This window comes from Lates calcarifer, linkage group LG16_LG22 (genome assembly GCF_001640805.2).
Source record: "Lates calcarifer isolate ASB-BC8 linkage group LG16_LG22, TLL_Latcal_v3, whole genome shotgun sequence".
NCBI lineage: Eukaryota > Metazoa > Chordata > Actinopteri > Centropomidae > Lates > Lates calcarifer.
This window is the reverse complement of record NC_066848.1, coordinates 20,382,151-20,397,462: the sequence shown is the minus strand read 5'-3', so window position 1 is coordinate 20,397,462 and position 15,312 is coordinate 20,382,151. Positions and strand designations below refer to the sequence as shown.

At 39.6% G+C, this 15,312-nt stretch overlaps 1 protein-coding gene across 1 annotated transcript in view; it reads right to left on the bottom strand.

Annotated features, from left to right (window-relative positions):
* The window catches only part of LOC108872871 (spectrin beta chain, non-erythrocytic 1-like), a 122,671-nt gene that overhangs the window by 79,332 nt on the left and 28,027 nt on the right, over positions 1-15,312 (bottom strand). Inside the window, 1 exon segment of the mRNA XM_018660771.2 lies at positions 4,679-4,978. Coding sequence (XP_018516287.1) covers positions 4,679-4,826 — 148 coding nt within the window. The 5' untranslated portion in view covers positions 4,827-4,978.

Here is a 15,312-nt window from a genome sequence, read left to right as displayed (position 1 = left end):
CCTCCTCATCCTGCCTTGATGTTCCTCTCAGTGGTTATTTTGAGCAGTTCCAAGGACAGAAAATGAACAGAGTTACCAGAAACACCTCAGGGCTACAGCCAAGGTCCTGACAGGTCGATGTTCAAACTGTCAGGACCGATGCACTGAGGTGTTATCCTCCTCAACATCCACTGGGCCGAGTATTAATCCTGTCATTTTTCTCTTGTCTCAGTTTTACTTAAAGGTTAATGTTTTAAATGTCAGTGTTTTTCTGAACTTAGCCTGCTCTTTACGTCACAGTTAGATATAAATAGAGTGGAATTAAGACTGATCAAACTTTTTGCATGCTTTTGAATTTTTCACACAGTAACATATAGACAGCACGTTTAAATTATCTATGCACTATTGCAGTTGTACTTGTCATGAAGTCAATATACGACACACACACACGCATATACTAACACACACAGCAACCGAGAAAGCCACCCACACTGAAAACACAGACTCCTTCTGTCTCTCCCTTCACTGTAAGCAGATCTGCCCGCGTTTCCATGGTGACCGGCGGTTTTGTGTTCCCCTAGATATCATATGGAGGCGAAACACACACTTGGCTTCAGCTATACACACACACAGGCTGACAGCAGCAGTAGATGTTCAGGTCTCAGCATCAGTTTTCAGACATTGGTGTGTGTCACTGTCGAAGGTTTTAATGACTGAAAGCAACGCTGGAGGCTCTGTCATGTTCCTGATCATGTTCAGTGCTCAGGCTGCAACTAACAGCAGTTTTAAAGTGATGTCTTTAGTCCAACCAACAGTTTCTTACATTGAGAACACACACACACACACACACACATTGTGAGAGGCAGTGTGAGTCCATCAAATTTAAACAAGTCACGCAACTCTTCTCCAGGATACACCACACTTTATTCACCCGTTATTCTCAGACACTGAGCAGTGTGAGACTGTTTTTGTTTTCACTATATACAATACATCACTCTGTAATTTTAAACTAATTAGAGTTATTATTATATGTTAAGTAATGGAGGTGATTTGCATACACTTTGAAACAGTAGTTAGAATAATGAGGTTAAAATAAAAGAGAATTTCTCATATTAATAAAATGGATATTAAACAGTTTTGTAGAGTACTAGTACTGAAAAGATCATTGTAATATTCTGTGCTTATGGTCATTAATATTTCTCTTGAAATTTTTGCTATTAGCTGACACCAATGATATTTTCTAAGTAGTATTCTTGAAGAAAAGAATGATTGTAATATTTTATGGAATCTCTGCTGATTTACTGGTCACATGATGGATCAAAAGACAACGTGGAAAAAAGCCTGAGACATGTTCTAATATTGATGGCCCAACAAACATGATTCAGTCATGTTCAGTTAATTCAAATATAAAACACTGAAAAACATCAAATCTTCACACTGGAGAAGCTGGAAGCTGATGCTTTTGCTAATTAAATAATCGAATTATCAAAATCAGTTGAATGAATCAAGACAATCAACTTAGTATTTGCTTCAGTCAGTATTTGTACAAAACAGAATTTTACCTTCTCTTCAAAGACACTAAAACCGAAAACAGGATTAAAATAAAAATACAAGCAGTACTATGACTACTTCTATTACTACAGATAATACTATGCAGTTATTTTAGCAACTATCACAACTATTACAACAGTGGTTGCAAAACCATTTCAGCTCTTCCTGCCACTACTGACGAATTACTGCCACCACTGATTAAAATTTGACGTATTTAAACAAGCTTCTTGAACTGCTGCTGGTTAGTACTCTGGTGATCTGGTATTCAGCTCTGTAACAGCAGGAAGAAAGACTCTACTTGTAATCAAAGGAGCGAGGACAAGGACACACACACACACACAAACTCACACCACACACACTCAGGCCTGTATCAAATACAGTGCTGATTCAATGTCATCACCCCACACATCCTCCAGCCTGCTGAGCTCAGCATGAACAGGAAGAGGCTACAAAGAGGAGGAGGAGAAGAAGAAGAACGGGACATTCAGACTACATCCGCGCTACGCCGGCTACATTTAAAAATACATCTCTTTCTGTCGCTTTCAGCCAACAGGTCACACTGTGGCTTCCAGGTGCGAATGTGAATCCTGGAGAGTCTGGCTGTCAGTGAAACTTACTCACTACTACTGTATAGATATAATTTTTTATATCTTATCTCTTTATCTCATTTATCTTATCGATCAACTAATCGACTAATCATTGCCCCTTTAATTAAATGCCATTTTACCTTCTCATAACTAATGTTTCTATACTGTATGTCAGTTCTAAATAAAGTAAGTGTTTGATAGTTTTATTGTGAATTTTAGTGCTGCTGATCATTTCCCTCAGCAGCTGACCACTGTCCAGCAGGAAATACAGGCTTCGACCATGTGCCTTTAAAATAAAACTGTACCACACACGCACACACACACCATTAGCTTTCTCCTGCATATTTAACACTGGCGTGAATTATTTAGTGAAGTGGGACACTACTGGAGCAGTCGGCCATCAGGGTAAAAACAGCAGGCGGAGTGAGAGATAGAGTTACTGTAACACACACACACACAAACACACACACACACTCACAACCACTTCTCATTAATGCATGTAAGCAACAATCAGCACTAATTCAAGATCACCATTAATATTTGACCTTGTTGAAATTAGCAAAACAAATTCAAATCTCTTACAAATTGAGTGCTGAGGAAAACAACTGCAGCAATACAGTAGTACAGTTTACAGTTTACAGTAGTAAATCATAATACTAGAATAATACACTTTTAGTGTACCTGACGTAAGGAAGGAGCTGCTGTCAGAGTAGTGGCTCCTGATTGGCTCAGTGTGTCATCATGACAGACAACAGGTTCATTGTTAACTTATTTCTGTTAACTGCTTGACTTGGTTTCTGAAACTCAAATCTAATGTGGTCAGCAGCAGAATCTGAGACTGACAGAATGTCAGATGGTAGAAAAATGGCAGAGATGTTTAACTCCAACTTGTTAACATCCATCCTGTTAGTCTGTCCCTCTGATTTCATCCTGAAGATCATTAATGAGCTACATTAGCATCTGTTAACTCCAGATTATAAGCAGGTGTGAAGGCAGAGGAATCATGCAGACTGATGAAGCCCATCTAAATGGGAAAAGTCAAGAGCCTGAACTCATCTATCAGCGAGGTTTGAGTACTAGTAGGTTTGAGAAGGCTTCTGATGGCAGAAACAATACTACTTCCACCAGACTACATAAATTTACACTCACAAATGGAGCCAAAATGAAATCACATTGCTGATTTTCTCCAGAAGAAAGAATTTGGAGATTTTCATGTTGTAACTTGTGTGACGAGAGACTGCATTGTTCTCTGTGCTGAAACAAACTCTGCAACCCCACAACTTATGAAACCATTCAGACTCCCACTGAGTAAACACAAAAACACACACAGGACAAAGCCAAATAAAGGATTCAAGTTCTCAATGGACAACAACAGTGACATTCCAGATCTGATACACTGCATAAATGGTTCCCGTTCTTCAAACATAGTTCAGATAATCCAGATTTACATGATGTTAGCCAGATTATGTGATCCTGTTAACTTTCTATCCAGCTAATTTGGTTCTTTGAGTTCAAAATAACTAACTTAAATATTTTACTTGAAATTAAGGACACTACTTTTTGTTTGGGGTTCATCATGAAAAGACTTGGTCTTGATCCAGCTAACTGAGAATTTAAGATTAAGTGCTGGTTTATTGTTCAGCTACAGAATTTTTTTCATGCTCGCTTTAAAGAACTAGAAACATCAAACCGTCAATAATCAATCCAAGTTATCTCAGTCATCCACGCAAAGACCAAGGTCACATCCTTCATACATGGATAATTGAGTCAACCGGATCAGAATGGAGACAATTTAACATGAGATCTTGTCTGGATTTTTTTTGGCTCTTTGATGCTGGTTTAAAAAATAATCTACAGCTGTTGTCAGTGCAGTTTAATCCCAAACCTGCAAAAGTGCATCTTATTGACAGTCAGCTGGATCAGGACCAAGAAGTTTTGGGTGAACCACATACGTGAAATTGCTTTCAGATACAGAAGGTTAACTAGCTTACAGCTTACATAATGAAGGAATGTTGATTCAATTATGATTTTACATGAGAACATGCAAGTTATTGAGATATATAACAAGAAGACATAAACTTGTTAATGCAATTGAAGCTCATTTTTGAGAGATTCAATATGGCCTCATTTTCACAAAAGATTTATGATTATGACTTTTAACCCTCTTGCACATCTGTTAGGGAGAACCTCACCAGTCATGCAACAACAGCACTAGAAGAATAGTCACTGGTCCTACCTGATGTTCAACAGTGAAAACATTGGGGAGCTGAATGTAGAACAAAATAACTCGCATAAAGAGACTTGTTCATATACATGTAAGTTATTCTATTACCCCATTTACATGCTGGAAAGGTTCCCACCTAAGTCATGTACCTGCAATCACATGATCAGCACTGATCATGTGATTGCAGGATTATTTTACCCTAATAACATCACATTAGCCTGAATTAGTTAATTTGGAGACCAAACAAATTCAGTCATTCCTATAAGCTGTGAAAGAGGGGGACTGAAAGTATATCAATCATCCAATCATCCATCCATCCATCCATCCACCATCCTACCTGCGAGGGCTTTGATACGTGAGCGCTCAAACAGGCGAGCCGAGCTGTTCTCATTGTCCCAGTCGTCAGCATCCCAGCGGTTGTTGACGCCGTCGCTGTACTGCTGCTGGATCTCCATGTGGTCGTACTCTGCCGCTACCGACGTCATCTTGACCTCGATGCGACTCCGCCCCCGCCGCCGCCGCTGCCTCCGAGTCCTTCCACCTGCTGCCTGCTGCTGTTAGCGACAGGACCCTCAAACACACCCTGACACACACGCAGACCGGCTCTGACTTGCAGGCCGAGAGGCTCGTCCAAAACCTGGAAAACAGAGACACAAAGAGACAACAGAGGCAGAGTTAGTGGAGAATATGGAGACTTATGATCAAATCTAATTCAGGGACGTGTGTATACACTTCTGGACAAATGTTTATTTATTTACATATAAAGTGATCCTAAAAAAAAAACAACAAAAACATAAGGTAACGCTGTTTGACAAAAATCCTCAAGCAATGACTTTTAAAACAGTTCGTGTTAGTTTTCATCATACTAAGATTTTATCAGTGTTATAATCTGTTTTTAAGTGTCTTTTATTCTCTATAACAGTCACTGTAAAGAAATAAGAGAAACACATCTGTCACCATGTCCTTAACCCCAAAGTGGCTTCCTCACATTTCTTATTTTGTCCAACCAAAAATCCAAAAACAGAAAACTGTTTTCTGTTAGACAAAGAATTAGAAGTAGGGAATGCTGATATTCTATTTTAATTTACTTCAATAAGCAGACAGCTAAGCTGATGGAATTGTTTGCTAGAAATAATGACTTAAATAATGAATCAATTATTTAAAAAGTTGCTAATACATTTTCTGTAATCGTTTCACTTCTACAACGTTTTACTTTCTTTTGACTTTTGACTTGTATTGGCATTACCAGAGGATGTTATGCTTTGTTTTGTTTGGCAGATGTGTCTTATGATGCCACATGGGTCAAATGTTTATCATGACACAAAACTACTGAGCAAAGTTTGTTTAATTTCATGTATTCTTGCATTGTTCATGTTTAGACAGTTTGTGTTGTTAAGCATCTTTAAATATGCTGAGACTTTAACACAAATGAAATGCTGAGTTACTGTTAGTATCAGGTGTATTACTGTTAAACTGTTAAAATACATAACTGGAAGGAAATGATGTGAGTAAACACTGGACAGAAAGCGGCAGCCTGATCATGTGACCTTCATTCTGCTCTTACATTGGCTGTTACAGTTTCTCTCTGATCAACACCAACTTCATCTCTACACTGAGAGAATGATGCCTCCCTCTGGTCAAAGCATCTTACTACAAGATCTGAGAAAAACATGCATACACACACACACACACACTCTCTCAGGCGTTAAGGGACCATTTCTCCAAACTGACATGACATTCAATTGTGCCTTACAACATACATCAAAGAGATTATTAAGATGGTAGCAATTAGTTTTCTAGCTGCTCATGATTATTTTCATTATTAATCAATCTACTAATTTGATTTTCTATTAATGGATGGATCATTTAGTCTAAAACGTGCCAGAAAACAGTGAAAAATCACAAACTTTCAGAGCCCCAGACGATGTCTTTGTCCAAAGCCAAAAGATATTCAAATTCTGACGTGAAAAAGAATTACTTCAGCTGTTAATCAGTTGTCAAAAAAGCTGCCGATTATTTTCAAATCAACAAATCACTGCAGCACTAATTTGTTTACATTCCAGTGGTTACGTCCAGAGGTTAAAAATGGTACACAAGCATTTCATCAGATCTGTAAAATCATTCATAATGGTCTTAACATAATTAAATATCAATTAATCAACATTATACACTCATTAGATGTGGAAAATCTGATGTATAATTAGACACGCTGCATTAATGGCGCAGTATCATAAACTGATGGTGTTTGGTTTGCATCCTGCAGGTGGAAACCTTCACTTCAATATGAAACAGTTAAAGAGTTAAGAGGGTTTTCTGATACACCGATGACATCAAACACAAGCGGCCGACGGTTACTGCAGCCTCGTCTCAACACAACAAGAAAAATTAATCGGTGAGCCATTTTTCAGAAGAAGCAACTCTCAAGGTGCTGCTGGAATAAAGGTGAGGAGAACATGACAGAAAGAAAAAAGTTTGAATTATCATCAACTATTAGGGAGCCTGAGGGGCCCCTGCTGTCAGCAGTGTAAGAGTTGCTGTTAATGAAAAGTCTGGTGCACTTCTTAATGCCTGCTTTTTAAAATGCAGATGGTGCGTTTGCTGTCGCTGAAGGAGTCTGAACAAACTGAGCAGGTAAACAGAGAGCAGGGAGTCAGCAGCACGAGTCAGCACATTGAGTCCAGCATTTGGATCCTGCAGTCAGCAAACGGCACCATGACTTGACACAAAAACACCACAGCAGCTCACCAACACCGACAGACAGACAGACAGATGACTGCAGTGGTCAGGTCACATCTCAGCCTCAAGATGATTTTTCTGCTGTCTTGAACATGTCGTGGTGTCATAGTGTCACAGAACATGAGAACTGCCAGAGCGACTCAAACAAAAAAAAAAACAACAACACTGAATCTCACCAGCATAGTCTCAAACAAGCTGTTGTCAATTTAAAATAAATCAAGACTGAGCAACAACATGGACAGTTTTCTACCATAAACATTTCCTTCTGTTTTTCCATCTAGTAATGAACAAATGGAAGCTAACATAGCTGCATTTACCCAAAGACCCAAACATAACAATCAGTTACCCCTTTAACTTATCTGATGCTACTGCCAAAAACTTATGGACATTTGTGTCTATACAAAAATAACAACTAGAAGTCATCACTTTGGGGTCTGGGAACTTGAGATTTTCATTCAGAAAAAAAAAAAAAATCAGCAATTATATTGATAATTGATTCATCGAGAACTGAAACAACTTCAGGGAAATGTGTGAGAATTAGTGAGAATTATTTTCACTATTTTCTGACATTTTATAGTCTGAACAATTAATTACCTGAGGAAATAATCTGCAGATTTATCAATAATGTAAATAATAATTATTGCACTGATTTGCAGCTGTATTTGCTGTTTTTTTTTTTTTTGTTTGTTTTTTTGCTTCAACCTGTTGGTCAGACAAAACAAGACTGATAACGTCAGCTCACTGTTTTCTGTTGCTTTATAGACCAAAAGATTCAGAGAGAAAATGAGACTAGCAGTCTATGAAAATAATATTTAGTTGCAGAATTGATTTTTTTCTCAGACTGGATGTAAAGTTTTGTCTAATTGACATAAGCTGATGAATAAATGCTTCTAGAACAGAAAGACACAGATCTGTTCACAGATTGGCTGCTTCAGTTTCAAATCTGTTCATTGATTGGCTGCTGCTGTTCCACGACAAACTCTCCCCTCCACCCCGTCCTTTCCCACGGTAATGAATCCAAACTGTGTTTCTGCACTCACACCACAACACTGACGTTTAACCTGCCCAATGAGACTTATCTGCCTCTGGGGAGTCTGCAGAGCAAAAACTGTTCCTTTGCACAGATGTAGAGATAAACATTGATACTGTGCGAGTGTGTGCGTCTGCTGCCACCCACTTGCAGCTCAACAACCAGTCAGGCCGGAGCTGCTTGTGTTGCTACGCTAAAAATACACTGCCACTGGGATATGGACAGTGTGTGCGTATGTGTGTACGTTGCCAGAGTGAGACTAACACAATGTGCACTCACGCAGAAGCGATAAAGCACACAGATGCATAGACACACACACCAGCCACGGAGTCATGACAACACATACACACACACACACAGAGGGTTTTTAGAAAGTGTGTCATGGCAGGGCAGCGAAATGAGCGAGGAGGGTGAGAGAGAATCAATAGCAACAGGACTGGAAGAGAGAGAGAATGATTATCTGTTCTTTGGGATGTTTTCAAATGTCCGACCAACAGTATGAAACACAAGGATTTTTTGTTTAGAACAGAGAAAGGCAGAAAATCCTCACACTAGAGAAGCTGGAAGCAGAGAATGTTTGGAGTTTTTGCTTCATAAATGATGTAATACTGCAGAGGAACTCCACAACAGGCTGAAAACACATCTGATAGTATTTTAGTTGCTTATTTCCACATCCAGCAGTCACTTTCATTTGGATGTGGTGTTTGTGTCCACTGGATAAATCTAAGTCCAATATTCCCTCTCGTTTAGCTCTGGTTTTGGTCTACTACCTGAGAGGTCTACACCTGAGAAAAGGGAGGGTGAGGCAAAGATACTGCATGAGGTGAAAGACAGGTGTATGCAGGTGTTCTACAAACTATGGGGCTTGCACGTGTGGCTGCTGATTTTGTCCACTCATCAATGACAGTTGCAGCAGCAGTGGCTGTGACTAACATGGGGGAGATTAAGTTACCTTACCTTCTGAACACATCGGAATAGAACAACAAATCATGATACACGTATTTCTAGATTCAGTGTGACTTACACTTTCTGAGGATATTGTCATCTCTCATGTCCATCACAAATAAATGTCTATGAATCTGCTTAGAAATCATAGGAAAACTTAGAAGAACTTTCCTGAGAATCAGTATGTTTTTCCGTTTTCTCCAGTATCAAAGTTTTCCAGTGACAGCTGTCTGTACATCCACGGGGTACGCTGCGAACAGGAAGTGCTATTGGCTAATTCAGCTACTTATAATGGAGACAGCTTGGCATATTTAAACGAATACAGAAATACAAAGAAGGGGGGGGTTAGCCTATAGCTTTGTAACTGACTCCATGGCAACATTATACCTCCGATGACGTTTTTTAAATTTTGCCTGAGCGTAAGACTTTGTCACAGTGTCAGACTTTGAAAACGGCAATATAAATACTGCTTGATGAAGCTTCCTTTTGATCTTTGATTTGATTGTTGCTGCAGAGTTAAAGTCTGCAGACGCCCGCAGACAGGCGGTTTAGAGGCGACCTGAAACTATGATGTCATCTGCAGACAGGACAAAGGGCGAGAGAGCATGGAGAGAAAAGGGACAGGAGGAGAGAAAGGGACAAATGACTGGTTTCTGCATCTGTGTGTGGTAAAGCCAAAAGAACGGAGACTCCACATAAGGGATATTTATAGGGAGGGAGAGAGAGAGAGAGAGAGAGAGAGAGAGAGAGAGAATGGAGAGATAAGGAAAGGGAGACAGTAACGACACTGGGCTGAAAACAGGAAGGACAGAAATAGAGACAGAGAGATGACAGGATGATAGATGGAGACTAGAGACTGTTTAAATATCTACTGGCAACTTTGAAAAATAAAATTTTGCAGCTGAAACAATCCAATCAGTCCATCAAAAGAAAATGAGTCTGCAATTATTTTAGTCATTTTCTAACAATTCAGTGTTTCCATGTGAGGACCTGCTGTTTTTAAGCCCCATTGGGAAATTAAATTAACTACTTTCCGACATTTCATTGATAATTACTAATGAAAATGATTGTTAGTTTCAGCCATAACATTTTCTCACATGAGAAGGAGGTTGAAATAACCTGACTGGTATTCCCAAGTGTGAGTCCAAACTCTAAAAACACTGGTTCCTACATTTCCCATAATGCAACTTAATTGCAGACGCCCACATCTAAATCTGACAACAGAAAACCACGTTCATATTTCAGTTTTGTTTCATTTTCCTTCTTTCTGTGCATCTTTTCACCGGTCTTCTCTGTCTCTCGCCCACGTCCTCCTCCCACCTCCCACCTCCCACCCTCCCAGCATCCTCCACTACAATCAGCTCTTATTAAGGCTCTCTCTGCCCTCTTTCTCTCTCTCTGATGAATGCTCTCAAGTACAACATCTCTCCATCTCCCTGTTTCTCCCTGCAATGATTAGTCAATTAGTTGATAAGTAATCAGCAACTTCTTTAATAACCGATCAAATCATTTTTCCTTTTTCTCTGGTTTACATCATTGTAAACTGAATAAATAAAAATTTAGACTCTTTATTTACAGTTCAAAAAATAAAGACAGTAGTCTATAGCATCAGTTAGTCTTCATATTATAGTATAATATTATGAATAAAAACATAATTGAAATGTTATTCATTCTAACATGACCAATGGATGGTGCTGATTCCTGCTCCAGAAAAACATACTTAGATAAACAACAGAGCAGTTCAATTTATGCTTAAATGTTCATTTTTTAAAGAGTATGCTTCACTTTTACAAGATAAAAGGATCTAAGAACAGAGAACAACCTTTCATTTTGGCAAATGTAATCATCACCTGGCTGAAGCTGCTGGTGTGTCAGCTTCCCAAACCCTCACTGACAAATATTTAATTATTACCTGTAGTGAATTATGTTGCATCTTTTCTCTCTCACTCCCTCTCCGAGTCTACACAACACAACACAACGCGCACATTATCAAGTCAAAACCACAGATCTCCATAGTTACCGCTGTCCCAGCAAGCATTGTGCCGGAGCACACTCATCAAGCTGCCGACAGCGGCACAAAGACTCTCTGCTGGAGCTCCAGAGAAAAGAAAAACTTTACTGACACGAAGCCAAATTACAGAGACGGTTTACGCTAAAGAGCTTTAGAGACGCTGCAGCACAAAACTAAGACAGTGTGAAAATGAACAATAGAAATGTGAAGGAAAGAAGAAAAGCTCTTCACTACATCAGTTCACTTTAGAAAGCAGAAACCCACGCTGGCCAAAATATTACTGACATGACAACAACTGTACTGCAATTTGGTCCATCTTAGCTAAAAGCTAAAAACAAGGGGCTACAGACTGACTGTAACTGAAATAATAGTGCCTCCTTGCTTAATAACAGATAAAAGGAAGTGAAATGTCTAATTGTGACCCAAGAAGCATTAAGAACAAAATCCCCCAGAAACAAGTACTCCTGACCACAGTAACAAGACAGTCCTTTCAAAGTAAAAGCTCTGTATTCTAAATTTTACTCAAGTAAAAAGCAAAGTAAAAAATATCAAATGTTGTCAACCATCCAAGATAAGAAGTAACAGAGAAGGACTCCGTTACTTCACAGCCCCAGAAGTTGCTGACAACTGCATAAAAATTCAGTCTGAAAATCCCAAAGTGTTTTAAACAAAGAGCTGCACTCAGAAGCTCTGCGGCTGAGATGCTGTCAGATGTACAGATGGTAAAACAGATGGATCTCAGCCTGTGCGTGTTGAATTCTCTGTATTTTTAGCGGTCTTGATAATTTTTGCAATTCAAGTATCAATTGTTCACCATAGCAACCAAAACCCAGTAGAGTCCCCGAGCGGCGTTCAAACTCCCCCACAGGCTGAGCCGTCTGTAAGCTGCCGCCGCCACCGCCACTCGGCAGCCACAGCTCCAACCTCCTGAACTCTCCATTAACAACAGCCACTTCACCACAGTGTTACACCCGCACACACACATCATCAAAACACCTACACTCTCCAAACACTGTGATTTCACATGAAACATTCTAGCAAAAAAAAAAAAAAAAAAAAAACACCTTCTGAAAAGCTTCTGAAATGTCACAGTTAAAGGATCCACAATCATCTTGAATTAAAATCACAGGGTTTAAAATCAAGTTGTTATGGTCTGTCTTAAGCTGTAACTGTTCAATATATATTTCAAATATGTATAATATTTCAAGCAGTCCTTAATTTTTAACAAATGCATAAATATATACAGAAATTCCATGACTTACAGATTTTATTGTCTTCAAATAAGAACTGTTTGGCAGAACTCTGTCTTTCATGCATGACCTCGGCCTCCTTCCTTGAATGATGAGTGACTTTACAGAGAGCAAACCAGTGAGGAAATCATCCGTCGATAAGCAGATTAGTGAACAGAAATTTAAATGCCAACAATTTTTATACTGCAAGTCATTTGTGAAGAAATAAATGCCAAGCATTCACTGACTTCAGCTTCTCCAGTGTGAATATCTTTGGGTTTGGGTCTGTTCGACAAACAGTGGAATACATCACCCTGGGCTTCAGGGACTTGAGAGACATTTTTCACAGTTTTGAAATTTTATAGACTGAACAATGAACTGATTAAGCGAATGGGTGGTGATGGCGATTTATGTACATATGTTAAGGAATTTGGAGTTCAGTGTCTTGCTAAAGGAGACTCAAATGGGTCTAGGGAGCTGGGGATTGAACCATCAACTTAAGAGTGGTGACATCTGCTGTAGCTTCACATATCATCAGATTTAAACCTAAAGCACCAACATAAAACACACAATTCTGTCCAAGGTCACCTCAACCTAGAATGTTTTTTAAACACACCACACACACACACACACACACCACACACACACACACACACACACACACACACACAGGTGTATATGTATATTTAGAACACAGTGAATGTGTGTTGAATAAGGATGTCATCCATCACACTCTCCTCTCAGCAGTGTTATGTAGGCCACACAGAGCCATGTAGGGCAGCAGCAGTTATCTGACCTGACACCATCAAACTCAAACAGCATCAAACACAATGTGAGCGGGCAGGAGCTTAAAACACTGCTGTCCACCGCTGCCGGCAAAGTCTCTGCACAGGTCTGAGGAGAGGGGGCACATGAAGTAAGAGACAGAGCAGATACTGGATCTGTCACTGCTGTGTGTCTCTGTGTCGCAGTGCAGATGCTGTCTATCAGTTCACTCAAGTTTTTATCATTAAAAAAAACATGTCTGCTGGTTAATCAGCAGCAACATCAGCTTTGTTCACCTCCAGCATGTTCTGATGTACTCATCCCACCTCTGCAGTGTTTCCTGCTTTGGTGTGACGCATGGCATCCACCAAAAAAACAGCAACCGGGTGTCCCAAAACACAAATCAGTTGATTCGCTGTTAACTGTGTGTGTGGGTGTGTATGTGCATGAGGACTGTAATGTGTTTCTTCAGAGGATTAGTTGCCCACATCCTCAGAACTTAACTCCAAGTGTTACAGTACCATGAGCAGCGGGTCCAGTTTAACGGGAACTGAAGTGAGGTCAGGAGCAGACTACAGCCAAACTACCACAGCAGTGGAGGAAAGTTAGGAGGAGAAAATAATCTGATTGTGCCAGAGCTGTTTTTACTTCTGTGAGCTCTACCTTAACAACACAAGATCTGCCAGTTGACAGAAAATTAATCAGCAACTACTTCAATAACTGAATAATAGTTTCAGTTATTTTTTTAAAGCTGAAATGCCAAGATTTGCTGGTTCCAGCTTCTCAAATGTGAGGATTTTATGCTTTTCTTTGTCGCACACAACGGCAAACAATGTTGGTCAAACAGAACAAGAAACTATTTCTTTAAACATTTTGACAAAATGGTTGATTGAATGATCAGCAGATTAATCAATAATGGAATTCATCGATAGTTGCAGCCATGAACATGAAGTAATAATCAGGGTTAGAGCGTTGCTAGCGCACATGATAACCAGTGGACATCAGCTCATAACTAGACTGTGTGACAGTTTGTCTTTTTGTCAGACAGTTTTCAAATGTACAGCAGGTTCAACCACAGCTTTAGAGGCAGAACTAAACCATCTTTAATACCAGTGTCACAGTATAAATCTAAGACCTTTTCACCCTTTCAACTTTCGACTGAACAGTATCCAGACTTCAGCTGGAGTGGCAGGTATCTGAGAGTTTTCTCTTCCTGTTGAACCCTCTGTGCTCTGACAGCGATTGTTAAAATGACAAGAGTACAGACAGATGTGTTATTATCGTCCTGCGTCAGCTTTATTATGACAAAGGCAAAGTGACACATGAACAGCGTCTGTGGGCGAATCATAAAGAGACAAAAGAGTCCGCTCAGTCCTGGCTCTTCCTGTGTAATTACGACATGAGATGAAGCAGCAGCAGGCGCGTTTAGATTTTTACACACTTGAGCTGAGGGATCTTTGCTTCCTGTTTGACTCCCACAACACACCAACCTAAGCTGTTCATATTCAAAACCTTTACTGCTGTAAAAGGAGACACAGCTGAGTGTTTAAGTCGTGCTCTGTCTCTTTCCTTTAATCCTATCTGACAGTGAGAAAGGTGCTGATTCTCACTAAAACATTAAGGAACATACTGTAAATCTCAACTGCTCTCTGACAGTGTTATAAGGTCTGCAGGACAGACAGCATCTCTGCTCTGTTTAATTTGGTTATCTGAGAAGGTTAACTGCTAATGCAGTTAGTGGTTGCCATGGTTACACCAATCAATCACCAAGCAAATGGACCAAAAACACAAACACACACACGCAAAGTCATGCTCTCCACTTTTAACAATCTTTGTTTTCTCATCTTTGAACGCAACAGAGAAACAGAAAGGTCCCTCTGTGGCTTTTACTTTGACACGTTGCCATTAGCGCGGCGCTGTTAATTGCTTGAAATCACACAGATAAAGACGAGATTTAATTGTTTTCACTCTTGTCTCGTTCTCTAACACTGAAAATGCACCAAGCTCCCTGGAATTTACCAGGGTTTTTTTTTTTCCTTTTCTTTTAGAGCTACTTGATACAAACTAACATCTTGTGTAAATGACGGGTCTCAGTTTGTGGTTTCATTAATGACATTACATAAAATATTAGTTACATTAGTATGTGTAATCCAGTTGTCACTCTTAATGAGTTGCTGCAGAGAGAATATTCAGGTATCAACAGCACGCTGGTTTCTGTGTGAGGAGGGAAAACTGACTGGAGCTGGATCTAAGAC